This window comes from Electrophorus electricus, chromosome 4 (assembly GCF_041902795.1).
Source record: "Electrophorus electricus isolate QZ-2024a chromosome 4, ASM4190279v1, whole genome shotgun sequence".
Taxonomy (NCBI): domain Eukaryota; kingdom Metazoa; phylum Chordata; class Actinopteri; order Gymnotiformes; family Gymnotidae; genus Electrophorus; species Electrophorus electricus.
The window spans coordinates 8,542,501-8,555,825 of record NC_137500.1 but is presented as its reverse complement, the minus strand read 5'-3'; the positions used below and the strand labels follow the sequence as shown (position 1 = coordinate 8,555,825).

The window sequence follows — 13,325 nt, the reverse complement described above, 5'->3', positions numbered from 1 at the left end:
CCTCTTTCTCCCCCCATCTCCTAGATCACGGTATCAGATGACATTTCTCCCATCATCCCCCTCACACAGCATGAACTGCGAGAGTCCTTTGAGTATGACTTCCATTGTGATTGTTCCTGAGAGATTGCAATGAGGATGTTCTTTGTCAGCTGCTAGTGTGCCTACACACTTGGGAGTTCTAGATTGCCCTCGACACTCACACAGTAGACACACGATGGACCAGATCCCAGGCCAAAGCCAGTCACTTGCTCTGAAGAGAAAGCCTAGAAGCACAGAGCCTTGCTCTTTTTCTTTCTCTCTCTCTCTCGTGCTCATGCTCTCTCTTTGCTTTCAATTGCTTTCTGCACAGATATGAAACTGCATTTTTATCAACCTTGCAGCAGGGCAAGGTAAGACAATATCATGGTGTCATGTTGCCACAAAAAAAGGAAAGAAATTACATATTTTAGCCCTCATAGTTTAATAGCTAGTCAGACCATTTTTTAAAAATGATCATGGTTGCATGTGTTCTAATTGCTTGTAATTACTTCTGCAACAAAAAATAATTTACTGTGATGACTGATAATTCAGGGAATCAGTTTTGTTTAAAATGGGACCAACTATTTTCTACAATTTGTCACTGTTAATTCAGAATTCAGTTGCAAATGAAAGTTCAGTCTGCAAACAGTTATGAATAAGTCATCTTCACATTAAGCAATATAAATAATGTAAAGTCCCATTCTTACATATTCTGAAATGCTTTGCAATATGTGACTGCTGTAACCTATCTTAGCTGACTAATTGCTTTGACTAATTTAAACCATCGTTATTCAATTCAGCAGTGCAACATGTAATAGGTACATCTGCAAATATGAGTGAATGAAATAAGTGAAGGTGATCGTAGTTCTAAACTTACTGTACAGTGACGTATGAAATGTTGGTCCTTGCGCAACTCTCTTGTACATCTGTTATGCTGTAAAGGCACATCATAACCACGCTTGAGATCCTCCTTACAGGTCGATTGCAAAATGCTCCCAAAGTTAATCACTGGTTGATTGCTGAGGCACAGACAGTAGTATTAGCTCCCTGTGAGCCGAGGCATCTGTTGCAGTGGTCTCATCTCTCCAACAGAAAATTGGGCATTTAGGAGCCAGTTGGACAAGCCCCATGCCTGCTGTGACTCTACTTTCCTGCCTCTGGCAGAAGGCCACCAATCACTAGGAACTGCTGAACCCAGCTATGCCAGGAGATACTGTTGCTGAATCCACCCCGAGCGCTCTGGCTTGGTATTCTCCCAGTGGTATTTCACTTTTCATAATACGGATACAATGATTAATTGTATTCCTGTAAGATTAGTTCATGATCTTCCATGGTGACATTTTAGGTCCACATTGCCCTTCTTTGTTCAGTGCTGATTCTCCTTTCAGGCGTGCTCTTCACAGATGACTACATTTTCCCACAGAGCTTATTTAATCAACAAGACTTATTATTCCAAAAAAAAAGCAAAATAAAAAGGAGGAAGACAAATGAGCCACATTCATGTGTGTCGGCATAATCCCATCCTTGGGTTTCCAGAACACTTATTCGGGAATATATATTTCCTGTGATCATTAGCCCAAAATGTTCATCCTTTTCAATTAAGGTGAAAAGCTTCAACATTTTTAGAAAATTTTGCAAAAATATTCTAAACTATTAACCACTTCAGAAATCTTTTCCCTTTGGGAGAATAGGGATAGTGCTTTGGAGGGTGGGTTGGGGGTGTTTTCTTTTGTGTAGGCTAGATTGAACATTTTATTGAAGTTATAAACCCTAAACCAAAAACTTTTGTCACATTATCTTTTTATCACCTCAGGAAATCCCTAATTCAGTGGTTATAGATATCTAGAATACGGTGGAAAGCCTGGGATATTATAACCTCCAGTTGCTCTCTGATGTGTTTTTGATACAAGGACTTGAACATGATGGTTTTTGGTTATGGATGTGAATGGCTTTGCCACTGTGCTACTCCCATAGCTCCCACCACAACCTCAGGAAGCTTTCGTCTAAAATAATTGCATCTACCACCCCACATTAACCTTTAAGAGCCTTCATTTTATAATTGCTGTAACTGAATTTTACCTCAGCTAGAATATTACGTAATGTAAGTGCAGTTAGATTCAGCCCTGGAACATGTCCAGATTGGTGAGGTAAAAAGGGCTGTATCTGCAAGTTGAGTTGAGAAGTCCATAAATGAATTCTTGATCAAATGCAGGTGCAGCAGGGATGATGTGTGTGTGTTTTTTGTGGCCTGTATGGCCTGTATCCTGCATGCTGAGAGCAACATGTACAGGCAGAGCTTGATCAGCAGATTTCCCTGTGGGTAGGAAATGCTGCACTAGTGTTGGATCTTTACACAAGAAAAAAAATGAGTAGAGGTCCAAGGATCTCATTTTAATAGTTGAAATAAGGACTGATACAGTCATTTGGATAGTTAATTACTTATTGTTTTATGGGCGCAACGTTACTGTTGCCTGAGTTCTCTGTGGCTGAAAAGGCGCTGCTGACAATGGTACTTTCTAAAATTGACCAAGTGGATCACCATTTGGACTCCTGGAGGTCAGTATGTACTCTGAGGAGAGCAAGACTGAGAAAAGCAACCTCATGCCTCCTGAATGACCTTGGATGGTGTGTACTGTGTAAAGTGTACTTCTGAATATGCTGCTTTTACTGCAACTGCTAATACCTTTCCTGTCTCTGATCAAATATCTGCACCTTGAAACATATAAGGGGGAAGGGGGTGTGTAAAACTGGATAAATTAATTAAACCAAGCTAGGATGATGACACCCAAATTTAAAGTTCATCACAGCCACAAATATTTATGCCAAGATGCTTTATAAAGCTTCACAATATGACATAGGCTGGACTTCAAGAATGTTATCATTGATCCTGCCATAATCAGTGTGTGATTGTCCCATGTTACCCAATACCATCCATTACCAATTGTGAAGACAGCAAACAAAAAGGGCAACGCATTTGTAAATGGAAATGGAAATACTTTATTTCACTATTAGACAAGAGCAAGCGGAAGAATCATTTAAATCTGTGAAATAAAACAAAAGAAAAAGACAGTAAAGTGTAAAAAAAAGTGCTATGGAATCACAAAATATAGCCAACTTCCATGTGGCGGACAGAAGTGCACTAACGTTTACTTAATATCTAGGGTCCCTACTTCTGTTTTGGCAAAGTGTTAGAAATGAAAGAATATGCTTTTTAACATCCAGTGTGGCCATGCCAGTGTATATAGCATTGTATACAGAGCAGTACTTCAGATGAGCTTTTTCACATCAACGTGAAGAAATGGTTTCCTCCTGATATGAACAGTGAGGTTCTCTGTCATCAGTTTGGTATAATACACATTTTGCATTTGGTATAAAGTAGATTTGGGGCAAAGTGAAAAGGGTGAGTTTCTTTTAAATGGAGAAACACTGTACAAATGCCTTTAGCATTCAGGGTTATAGCTAAAGGCACATGGGGTCCACTGAGCAACAGATATGTCCATTCTGCAGAAGAGAGAGAGAGAAGAAGACTGTCAGCAACATGGTAGAGAAGACACTCAAGCAGTTATAGATATGACCTTGCTAGCCAAAACCCTCCAATGCTCATGTTGTTTCTTTGCTGATAATAGGACTTCACTGACATTTACGCAGAGAATGTTGATTATTATCTACCACGAGGCCTAGCCGAATATGAGTGTGTTGTTGTGGTTGGCGGGTGCCGTGGCAACACCTTGCACTGGCAGAGGGTGCACTCTGTGCCGTGTTTGACCCAGGAAGATCCGCTGAAGCGCGTGATGCCATGCTCATCCTCACACGTCTTGGTGATGTCGTTGCGGACCCTCTGTGCCTGGCATGGGTCCGAGACGCAGCGGGTGCAGCACTCGCCTTCGGGCACCAGCATGAAGTCGCAATCTGCCGGTGGGCACGACACGGGCCAGCAGTCCACCTCGCCCTGCTAGAGGCCGCACAACACAAACGCGCGAGCAAGAGCCCGCAGCTTTACGAAGGAAACGACGGTGTCTGTGCGTTGCTGATTAACATCCCTTTCCCACCCTGTGTGCCCTCTTACATACTCTGCAGAGCTAAACTAAACTAGATCATCCTTTTCTGCAGTCTCAATAGCTTCCACAATCACCTATATAGTCTTTCAGGAGAGGAGAAGAGAATGTTACACTTCTTCCAACACTTGTTAAGAGTGAGGGGGTTCATTCCTCCGAAGTCTTTGAGTGCACTGCAATGAATAACATGCAGTTTAATAGTTACTGCCTCTGTAATGAAAATGACCCTTTGCCTGCCCCAGCTGTTTGACACTTTTCCACAGACAATAGCACTGCTCTATCACTAATAGCACTGCAGATTAGCTCACTTGCTGTCTGTTAATTAAAGTCCACATGATATTTCACACAACAAGTCTCGAGCAACAAAATAAAAAATATATCTAGAGTGCAGAGATTTATGAAGAACCTCAGACTCTCTGGAACAAAACACACCAGTCCTCGTTCCTCACAACTCATATGAACTGAGTGCTAGTCTCAATACGTCCCTCAAATACAGGTCTTACCTTTCAGCCAACCTTATAGATCAGAATAAGCAATGATTTAGCTCTGGGTGGCTTTCATTTTACCTTTGCAGCACAAAGGAAGACAGAGACAGAGAGAGAGTAGAAGAGAGAAAATACGTTTGTGTGGTCGTGTTAGCCTGTGGAGGTGCTGGATGTCTGTGTGTGTGTGTCAGCTGTGGTCTGCCCCCACCCACACCGTATTGGAGCTTCACTGTGTCCGCCGTTATTGACCTCTGTTTGAGTGACCGGGTTTATAACTTACATACACGTAATAGGAAGATATGCCTTGCACTTTTTAAAAACAGGTCATTCGTGGAAAAAAAATGCACCTTAAACATGGCACAGCTGTGCTGAGAACACGTTTCTGTCACTCAACTAACTTTTGACTACACAAAACTGGCTGAAAAAGGATTGGTAGCTTCTAGGAACAGCTACAAAGTGTACCTAAGAAACTGCCAGCTCAGTGGATATTATACAACATATTTTTTTACGCACTGTGCTTATTATTTTCCAGTCATTCAAACAATCGTGTGCCCCACTGGTTAAGCTCATTTGCCCGTGGACTCAATCATTTTCACTGGTAAAATCTTTCCAGAACTTGCGCCGTTTGAATTGTGGCAGGACAAAGGCCGAGGTACTGCTTCCCCCAGTGGAAAGCAGGAGAAGGGGTGTGTGCAGGGCGCGGGCGTTCACACACCTGCACCCATGTACAGGAGGAGCACCACCCGCTGTGGGGCCCGTGCATGGTGTAGCGTCCTGGAGCAGGCAGTGCGCAGCGGCTGGGAGCTGCTCTCCTGCTGGGCGTTCTCCTCTCGCTTGGCCAGCATGGCCCACAGCCAGCTGCTCTTGGCTTCTGTGTCTCATTCCCTTTTCATTCTCACCTGCTTGCCCCTCCTTTCTGATTCATTTTCTCCTCTTTCTCTTTTCTGCAGACTCTCCTGTCTCACCCTCTCGCGCTCTCTCCCTTGCACACTTCAGGTTCTTTTATTCAGCCTCAGCCGTGCTCCTGCTTCCTTTCTGTCTTCCACTCTGCTGTCTTCTTTTGCCTTTCATCCTCCATTCATTTCATCCCACTCCTTGTACTCTGCTGTCCTGCCACTGAGGTGACAATTAAAATAAATCTCTCTCTCTCTCTCTCTCTCTCTCTCTATCTCACACGCACACACGCACACGCACGCACGCACGCACGCACGCACGCACGCGCGCACGCACGCACGCACGCACGCACGCACGCACGCACGCACGCACGCACACACACACACACACACACACACACACACTCGCACGCACGCACGCACGCACGCACGCACGCACGCACACACACACACACACACGCACACACACACACTGCCTTTACTGCCTGTGAAAACTCATGCCTCTGTCCAGCAGGAACAGCACTAGATGAATAAAAACTTCCTCTATGTGAAGCACCACTCCCACTGCACCTCTGTGTTCAAATCCTAATGTGTGTGTGTGTGTGTGTGTGTGTGTGCGTGTGTGTGTGTGTGTGTGTGTGTGATTGGGAGAAGAGGGTGGGAGCAGAGGGGTCTGAGGGTTTTCAGCTGTGTTTGATCTGTTTGGAAGCACAAACCATCAGACACACCTCCACCCAGAGGGTTATGGTAGCCCCAGAGAACAGCACTGGTGATCTGTTGTAAGGCGCTACCCAAGAGGGAGCCACAATAGGAGCAGACTTTTTTTTTTTTCTTGAAGAGCAGAAACTCGCCCTCATGAATGACAAGTAAGTCATTTGCATCTGATGAACATATGGATGGGTTGGGGGAACAGCTGTGATATGAGGGAGGCAGGAGTGCGGTGTCTCATCACAAAAAGAGGAACGTGTAGGAACGTGTTCCTGTTTCCTTACTCCGCAGGAGGGGCATGGAGCCAGCAGAGCGAGAAAGCGGGAGAGTGATGCAATGAAAAATGAATGAAGGCACCGCTGATGATCGCTTTCCCTGCTCTGCAGAGATTAACATCACACACCACTAATGGCAAGAAAGTGTTTGATTACTTAATATAACTTTCCTATCTTCGGTTGGATAGTGGCCAAAATGCTAACTACTGGCTTTAAGCAAAATGATTTTAGCTGTATCAAAGCCATTAAATACTGCTGCTTACAAATGGTGTAATGAATCACTACAGTCCCATGAGTTTGTGCTGTGTCCTATGTAATTGATCAAAGTGGTGGTTATCAGTGCCACAGTGAAGATAACAGAGATCAACCGATTGTTAAACAAAGCAGCCACTCTCTGTGTTAGCAGATTGAAGAGTAGGAAAGACTTTATGGAACTGAGGCATCTAGGTCCTGAGCTAAATCTGACTTGAAATGAAGAGTGCCCACTACCGTGTACTTAGTCCAGCGCTTAACTAAAATCTGTGTTCAGATAATTGACCTTTAGACCATTAGACCCAAATAAATTTCTATATGTGTGTGTGTCGCTTCTCACAGATGGCTGGTTATGCATTTTTCACGGATTTTCCCTCTCATTTAATAAAATAACACCATGAAGTATTCTGTGCTCTGTGTGTGTGTGTGTGTGTGTGTGTGTGTGTGTGTGTGTGTGTGTGTGTGTGTGTGTGTGTGAATGCATGCATGCGCTTCTCACCAGACACTGGCACTGTTGGCAGTTTTCAGTCCAGCTATCTCCGCTGGCGTAGGTGAGCAGACCGTTTTGGTGCAAGCACTGGGAGCTGAGGCGTGGGTCACACTCCGGGCAGCAGAACAGGTCCACGGTGGGGTTCTCGCAGTCACACACCATACGCCTGCACATCACCTGTCCCATCTGAAGACCAACACATACAGCTAATGCAGCCTCTACATAACCTGAGTAAACATGCGTGTGGCCGTGTTTCTTGCATGTGTGCACACATGCCTGTGTGTATGAAGTAGGTGCTGTGTTGCCAAGGCCAAAGGAGAACATTTAAAATATGTAGAGCATATAGTCATCAAGCACTTTATTGGAAGCCCTTACTATGCACTTGGCACTGATCATTTTAATAGGTGCACAAATCTGACAGGTGCATTTTATATACGTGCAAATATATACATAGGCATCCTCTGTTCAATAAATCACTGGTCAGGACCATTGCTGACTGGATACTATCTATGTGGTGGACCATTCTTAATTTGGTAGTGACACTAACACTGTAGTGGGTGTTGGTATGAGTGTATCAGGCAAAGCAATGCTATTGGATTTTTTCCCAAATCAGTGTCACTGGTGGCTTAAGAATGGTCTGACACCTAAAAATATCCAGCCAACAGGAGCCCTGTTATTGAGACTGACCACTGAGAAAGAGGCCATTTGTGTGGCTAACACAAGCTATGCATGGAAACAAATGGGCTACACGGAGTTTCTAATTACTATGTTTCTTATGAAGTGGGTGGTCAGAGTATGAAGGCATCACTTTGGTCCTGAAAGGATGATCGTGCCTGTTACTGCAAGCAAGGCAGATAACCTTGATCATTCAGTGACCAGTAGATCTGAGAAAAAAAAAAACCTTTCCACTTCACAAATACAATTACATGTTTGTGCTTCTGTTCAGTCAACCACAGAGACGCTAATATTGACTGACAGTTTCCCCATTTTCAAATCAACTAAAATGAGTCCCCTAATTAGAAATTATTTTCTCACTCTGTCCTTCACCATGAAGTGACTAATTGGTAGACTGATTATTTCATATCTAAGAACCCATCTTCTTTCATGACACCTTCAGACAGAAGAAAACATTTCAATTATAGACTTAATTATTGAATGTGAGCAGGGGAACATATGGAGGTCAGCAGGTTTAATGGAAATACTATTCTTAAAACACTTCAAAGCATACGTCAAATTAGCAGCAATTAACTTCCATCGTCACCCAGCACTTAAGGGAGGCTTAAGGGAGGACTGATGTAAATTCAATTCATACTTACAAACTGTTATAGTATAATAAAACTCTTTTTACATATCACTTATTAAGTATCTCCTTTCCCTACCATTATAGTATCTACATATGTGTAGAAATCAAGGATCGAGTTACTTTTACTTCCACATTCAATTTTAATACTAACTATTGCAAAATGACAATTGATTATTACAAATGAGAGGCACATTCAGATACAGGGGCTACACTAGGTTTCCCATCTGAGTTCATTATACACTATTTTGGTTTTGCTTTTATTTAAGTACTCTACTGATCAATACATTGTCTGATCAATGGCAATTGTCCATCCTACCCACAGTTCCTCACTCACTTGGCATGAGCAGACGGAGCACCGGTCATTGTCCAAGACCCAGATCTGACCGTTGTGTTTCACCTTGTTGTCGTGGATACAGTCGCCAGTGCAGTTGTGTCCATGGGGACACCTGCAGTCGTACCCGCCATCCAGGTTGAAACAGATGGTGTCATTGGCACAGGTACTTCTGCCCGATTTACACTCATCTATATCTAGAAATATAAAGGGAGGGAGAGAGAGGATTAGGTCATCATGAAAATGTCTGAGACTTTTTTACTTCTTGGAAAATAGGACAGTAGACTACAGCAGTTGGATTACCTTCACAAGACTCTCCATTGACTGTGAGCATGCCATTATCATGGTATCCATCGCGGCACTCACAGTGGTACCAGCCAGGTAAGTTCACACAGGTAGCATGACTGTCACACTCCACAAATCCCTCGGAACATTCATCGATATCTACAGAGAGGGGTCAGAGTGGGGAATTGAGGAGCAAGAGGTTTTGTACAGTTTACCTGAGTAATAAATAATTACCCAGCATCTTAGCTAATGATTACAACTGAACACATGTTTGCCCTACTTAGTGCCTTTTTAGACACTGCATGCCCCCACTGAGTTCTACTGACACCATTCTTCCTGTCAACAGTACCACAGCACTGGGGCTGCTCTGCTTGCCATAAAAACTGCATGCAGGAAGACTCTGCTCCATCTACATAGCACGGTAAGCAGCCTTATGAAGACAAAACATACTATGGTCATAATTTACTAGATACTTAACACGGTTAATTAGTCAAAACACTAAAGCAGAAAGACATGTACATAAATATGTAACAGGATTAAAGGGATGGATAATATTGGGTGTATATAACCAATTAAAGTGGATTTTCATTAAAAAACTGACACTAAAGTACAAACATACTTGCATTTTAATGGAGTTATGTATCAAGTGTACAGTGATTATAGTTATGTTGTTTAGTATTTTCAATCTTCCTGCTTTGTTTCTCCCACTTTAAGTGAGACGATTCTAATGTTACTCACTGGGCACACAGGTCTGTTCAACAGCCCAACAAATGATTTCAATATTATTATCAGCTATCATAAATCATCAGTAGTCAGCAAACCAGTAGGAACATCCAAGATTGTCCGTCCTTTCTTTTTTTTTTCACTGTTCCTGTTGTATATCTAAAGGCCAAACAGATAAAAGTAAATCAGCCAATTAAAATATGCGCTGTGCTCTGCTACTTGAGTTTAAATGAGAGCGCAGTGACAGCATCCATGTGTGTCTGTCCCCAGTCCCAACACACACACTGAAATGCAGCTGAATGAAGGCAGACAGTGTCCAGAAGTGGACACTGATAAGAAAGCAAAAAACTCAAAAACAGAACTCTAATAAAGCACAAAAAGGTTCTTAAGTACAGTAATAGATTGCATGCACTTAATTACAGACCACTACTATAGTTGATAACATAAGATAAATATCCTATTTCCCATACTAATGTTGTTTTGGTTTTTTTGAAGATCATCCATAAATCTCAAAACTAATTCCATTAGAAATCTTTATGGATGTGCTCACTTTGACCACTTCACCCCATCTACAACAAAGCACAACCACAGTGCACTTCTCATAAAGGACTGGGCCTAAATTCAATACCAAGCCAAACAAACATGTTTTAATATTTACAGGACATCATATTTGCAATAATGTATCATTTGGCAGTAGTGGGCAGAGGGCCGAGCTGGTTATTAAACAGGGATGAGAGTAGACACAGAGAGGTTTTAGGATGATTAAGCACTCCCACTAGGTCTGGGATGGGTTCATTATGGCTGCCACAGATGTGCCAGCCTCTATCATCCTGAAAATGACTTTGCTTAAGTCCTGACATCTCTCACCAGCGCTCACTCTTCCTTGTCCTGCTGCTGCAGGGTGCTTTAGCCGAAGGCAGCTGCAGCACCATTGGAGTTTCAGGGGCCAGACGTAACCATGCACTGATGCCAGACTGAACCATGCACTGATGCCAGACTGATGGCTGATTGTAGTAATGGAGACTGATTACATATGTCTGAAACCAGAACACAGTGTCCTGAGCATGAAGAATATTGTTACCAGAGTTGCTACACACGAAAAGGAGTTTTAGTACAAACCTTCAGTGGCAAAATTACCTATTGCTTAATAACTATTACTAATGTATTCTTCTCCTTTAGTATTTTTTACTGATGTAATAAGTCATATTACCATATCAGTTTGCACTACAAAAGAGTCCTAGATTACTTTATGACTATTCGGGAACGCAGCTAGAAAAACGGTTTAACAGTACAAAATGCAGACCATAAAAGCAAAGCCTGCTGGGTCTGGAACACTGGTTTATCCGAATATTTGATTTCACTCTTAACATTTATATCTTACTCTTGTCCCCTGGTCCATGATAGCTTCCAACCTGAGTGTTTTTCCCCCCAACATTCATCATATTCCATCACTCAGTTTGTGAATTTAAATGCTCTGCTTATGTTCAGTTGCAGTCTAGTTTGTCACACCCATAGCTTGAGCCATTTGCATTCTACAGTCTTTCGACTGTTCTTCTTCATGCTGAACATGGGCTGCACATGTCAGCATAGGTGAAGGTGAAATCCCACAGGTAGCAGATGGAAGTGGATGTAGGCACCACAATAACAAGGGTTCACCTGGGCTGCAACACACACTCTGCCCCACTGACCGAAGGCTCCAGCTAGCGCCCTGAAAGATCCTTCCCCACAAGGCAGAACGTACGCTTGCTCTTATGTCAGCGGCCCTGGGTGGCATCCAGGCGACTAATGATTTTCAAACATCTTCGGAAACACACAATTTGAAGTTGATTTAGAAGTTGGTCACCTTCTAATATCTAATGCCATTAACAGATCGAAAAACAGGCCCATAAACATAAAGCAGGTTAGATCTCTGCAGTGCACACCCAGCAAACACCACCCAAAAGACCCTCGTTATCTTATCATCTGAGCTCAACAGAAATACTGCAGATGAAAACTATTTTTTAAGGGCACTCCCGCTGGGCTGCTATGATGAAATCTCTCATGCTCTTTGTGGTGGGTGGATTTGGACTTGGCAGAACACAGAGGTGGTTGGAATTTAAAAATGCCCTCACTCCAGAAAGAAGAGAATTAGTCTGAATCCATTCCAAGTCCCCTTCATGTAGAAAAGCTGAAGGAGGGGCTAGGATATGCTTATGATGACAAGGAGTCTCCGCCATAGGAGACCACGTCAGCTAATCTACCCATGATTCCTCTTTTCCCACTCTGGTCCTCCTTCATTGTCACCTGCAAGTGTCTCACATGTAGCAGAGTGCTGTGTGTGTGGCGAAGCACGTCCAACTGAATGCTCGTGCATACAACCATTCAGTGGAATCTGCTGCAAAATGCACTGCACATTACTGAACGCAGCCCTGTTCTCAAACGAAGGGCTCTTTAACACTCATAGTGTTTCGTGAAGCGCTGTGTACTTTCCCCCATGGCTGTTTCTGCCCATTTCAGGCTGTTCGAACCTTTCCCTGCCTGCTTTTGATCACTGGCTACAGACAGGCTTGTGATAGGTTGCTGGGCCTATTTGTGGCTTCGTCACCTATACAGTTCACGACTCCTGGAAAAGTCCAAATGTAGCACAGACATCGCACTGCCTATGACCCCATGACTAACATACACACTAGAGATGGCAAAGGATTTATTTATGCATGTTATTTTCAGTGATGCCATTCACATGCCTTCATAAGAATGGAAAGGTAGTAAAGGTTTGGCCATGATAATCCAAGGTGTTGCAAGTCTAAGATGATATATAGCATATCAGTTCAACTTAATTTCACTAACTTAAAGCGAGAGAGCACAACTACTCTGTCTTACCATGACAACGTGAAGAAACGTAACGCAACTAATATTTACTATATATACCTTTTCGTATGTATTTAAATGTTTCTATATATTGATTTTACATTGTCAAATTTCCTGTATATATTATTTAATTTAATATATTATTTTATTTAATGTACCTAAATTAGCTCTATGATTCATGACTTCTCCTAATAACTCTATCAATTGTCATTTGCAGGATTTGGCAATAACGTAACTGAAAATAATTGTCAATAAACCTTTACCTGAACTGAATTGAGATAGAAAGAGAGAGAAAGAGAGAAAGAGAGAGAGAGAGAGAGAGAGAGAGAGAGAGAGAGAGACAGAACACAAAATATAAAAACAAGATTAATGACTGATAAAGGGGAGGAGCAGAATAAAGATGCAAGAAGCTGTGAAGAAAAATGAGAGACAGAGAGCAAGTGAAAACATGAAAGAGAAAGGCTCCCAGAGAAAGTATGAGAATGATGAAGGAGTGTGGAAGAGGAGTGCACCGGCTAGAGCTGTTTCCCTTGTTATGTTGAGTGACAAGCTGGAAACAAAGGCTCTATTAAAACAGTTCTCAGAGGGCAGAGGACAAGTGTGTCTTCCCTTGCTCCACTCCTTTATTCTTCCCTTCCCCACCCTCTTCTCTTTTATTCA

At 42.6% G+C, this 13,325-nt stretch overlaps 1 protein-coding gene across 3 annotated transcripts in view; it reads right to left on the bottom strand.

Annotated features, from left to right (window-relative positions):
* Positions 1 to 2,991: 2,991 nt before the first annotated feature.
* nell2a (neural EGFL like 2a) overlaps positions 2,992 to 13,325 on the bottom strand; it is a 47,358-nt gene continuing 37,024 nt past the window's right edge. For 2 of the 3 annotated variants that reach the window (XM_027001046.3, XM_027001043.3), the window contains 5 exons: positions 9,114 to 9,254; positions 8,814 to 9,007; positions 7,186 to 7,362; positions 3,746 to 3,970; positions 2,992 to 3,519 (listed from right to left, as the gene is read on the bottom strand). In XM_027001046.3, the coding sequence (XP_026856847.3) occupies positions 3,478 to 3,519; positions 3,746 to 3,970; positions 7,186 to 7,362; positions 8,814 to 9,007; positions 9,114 to 9,254 (779 nt within the window). In that variant the 3' untranslated portion in view covers positions 2,992 to 3,477. The remainder of the gene's footprint in view (positions 3,520 to 3,745; positions 3,971 to 7,185; positions 7,363 to 8,813; positions 9,008 to 9,113; positions 9,255 to 13,325) is intronic. The other variant, XM_027001044.3, reaches the window with a different exon arrangement.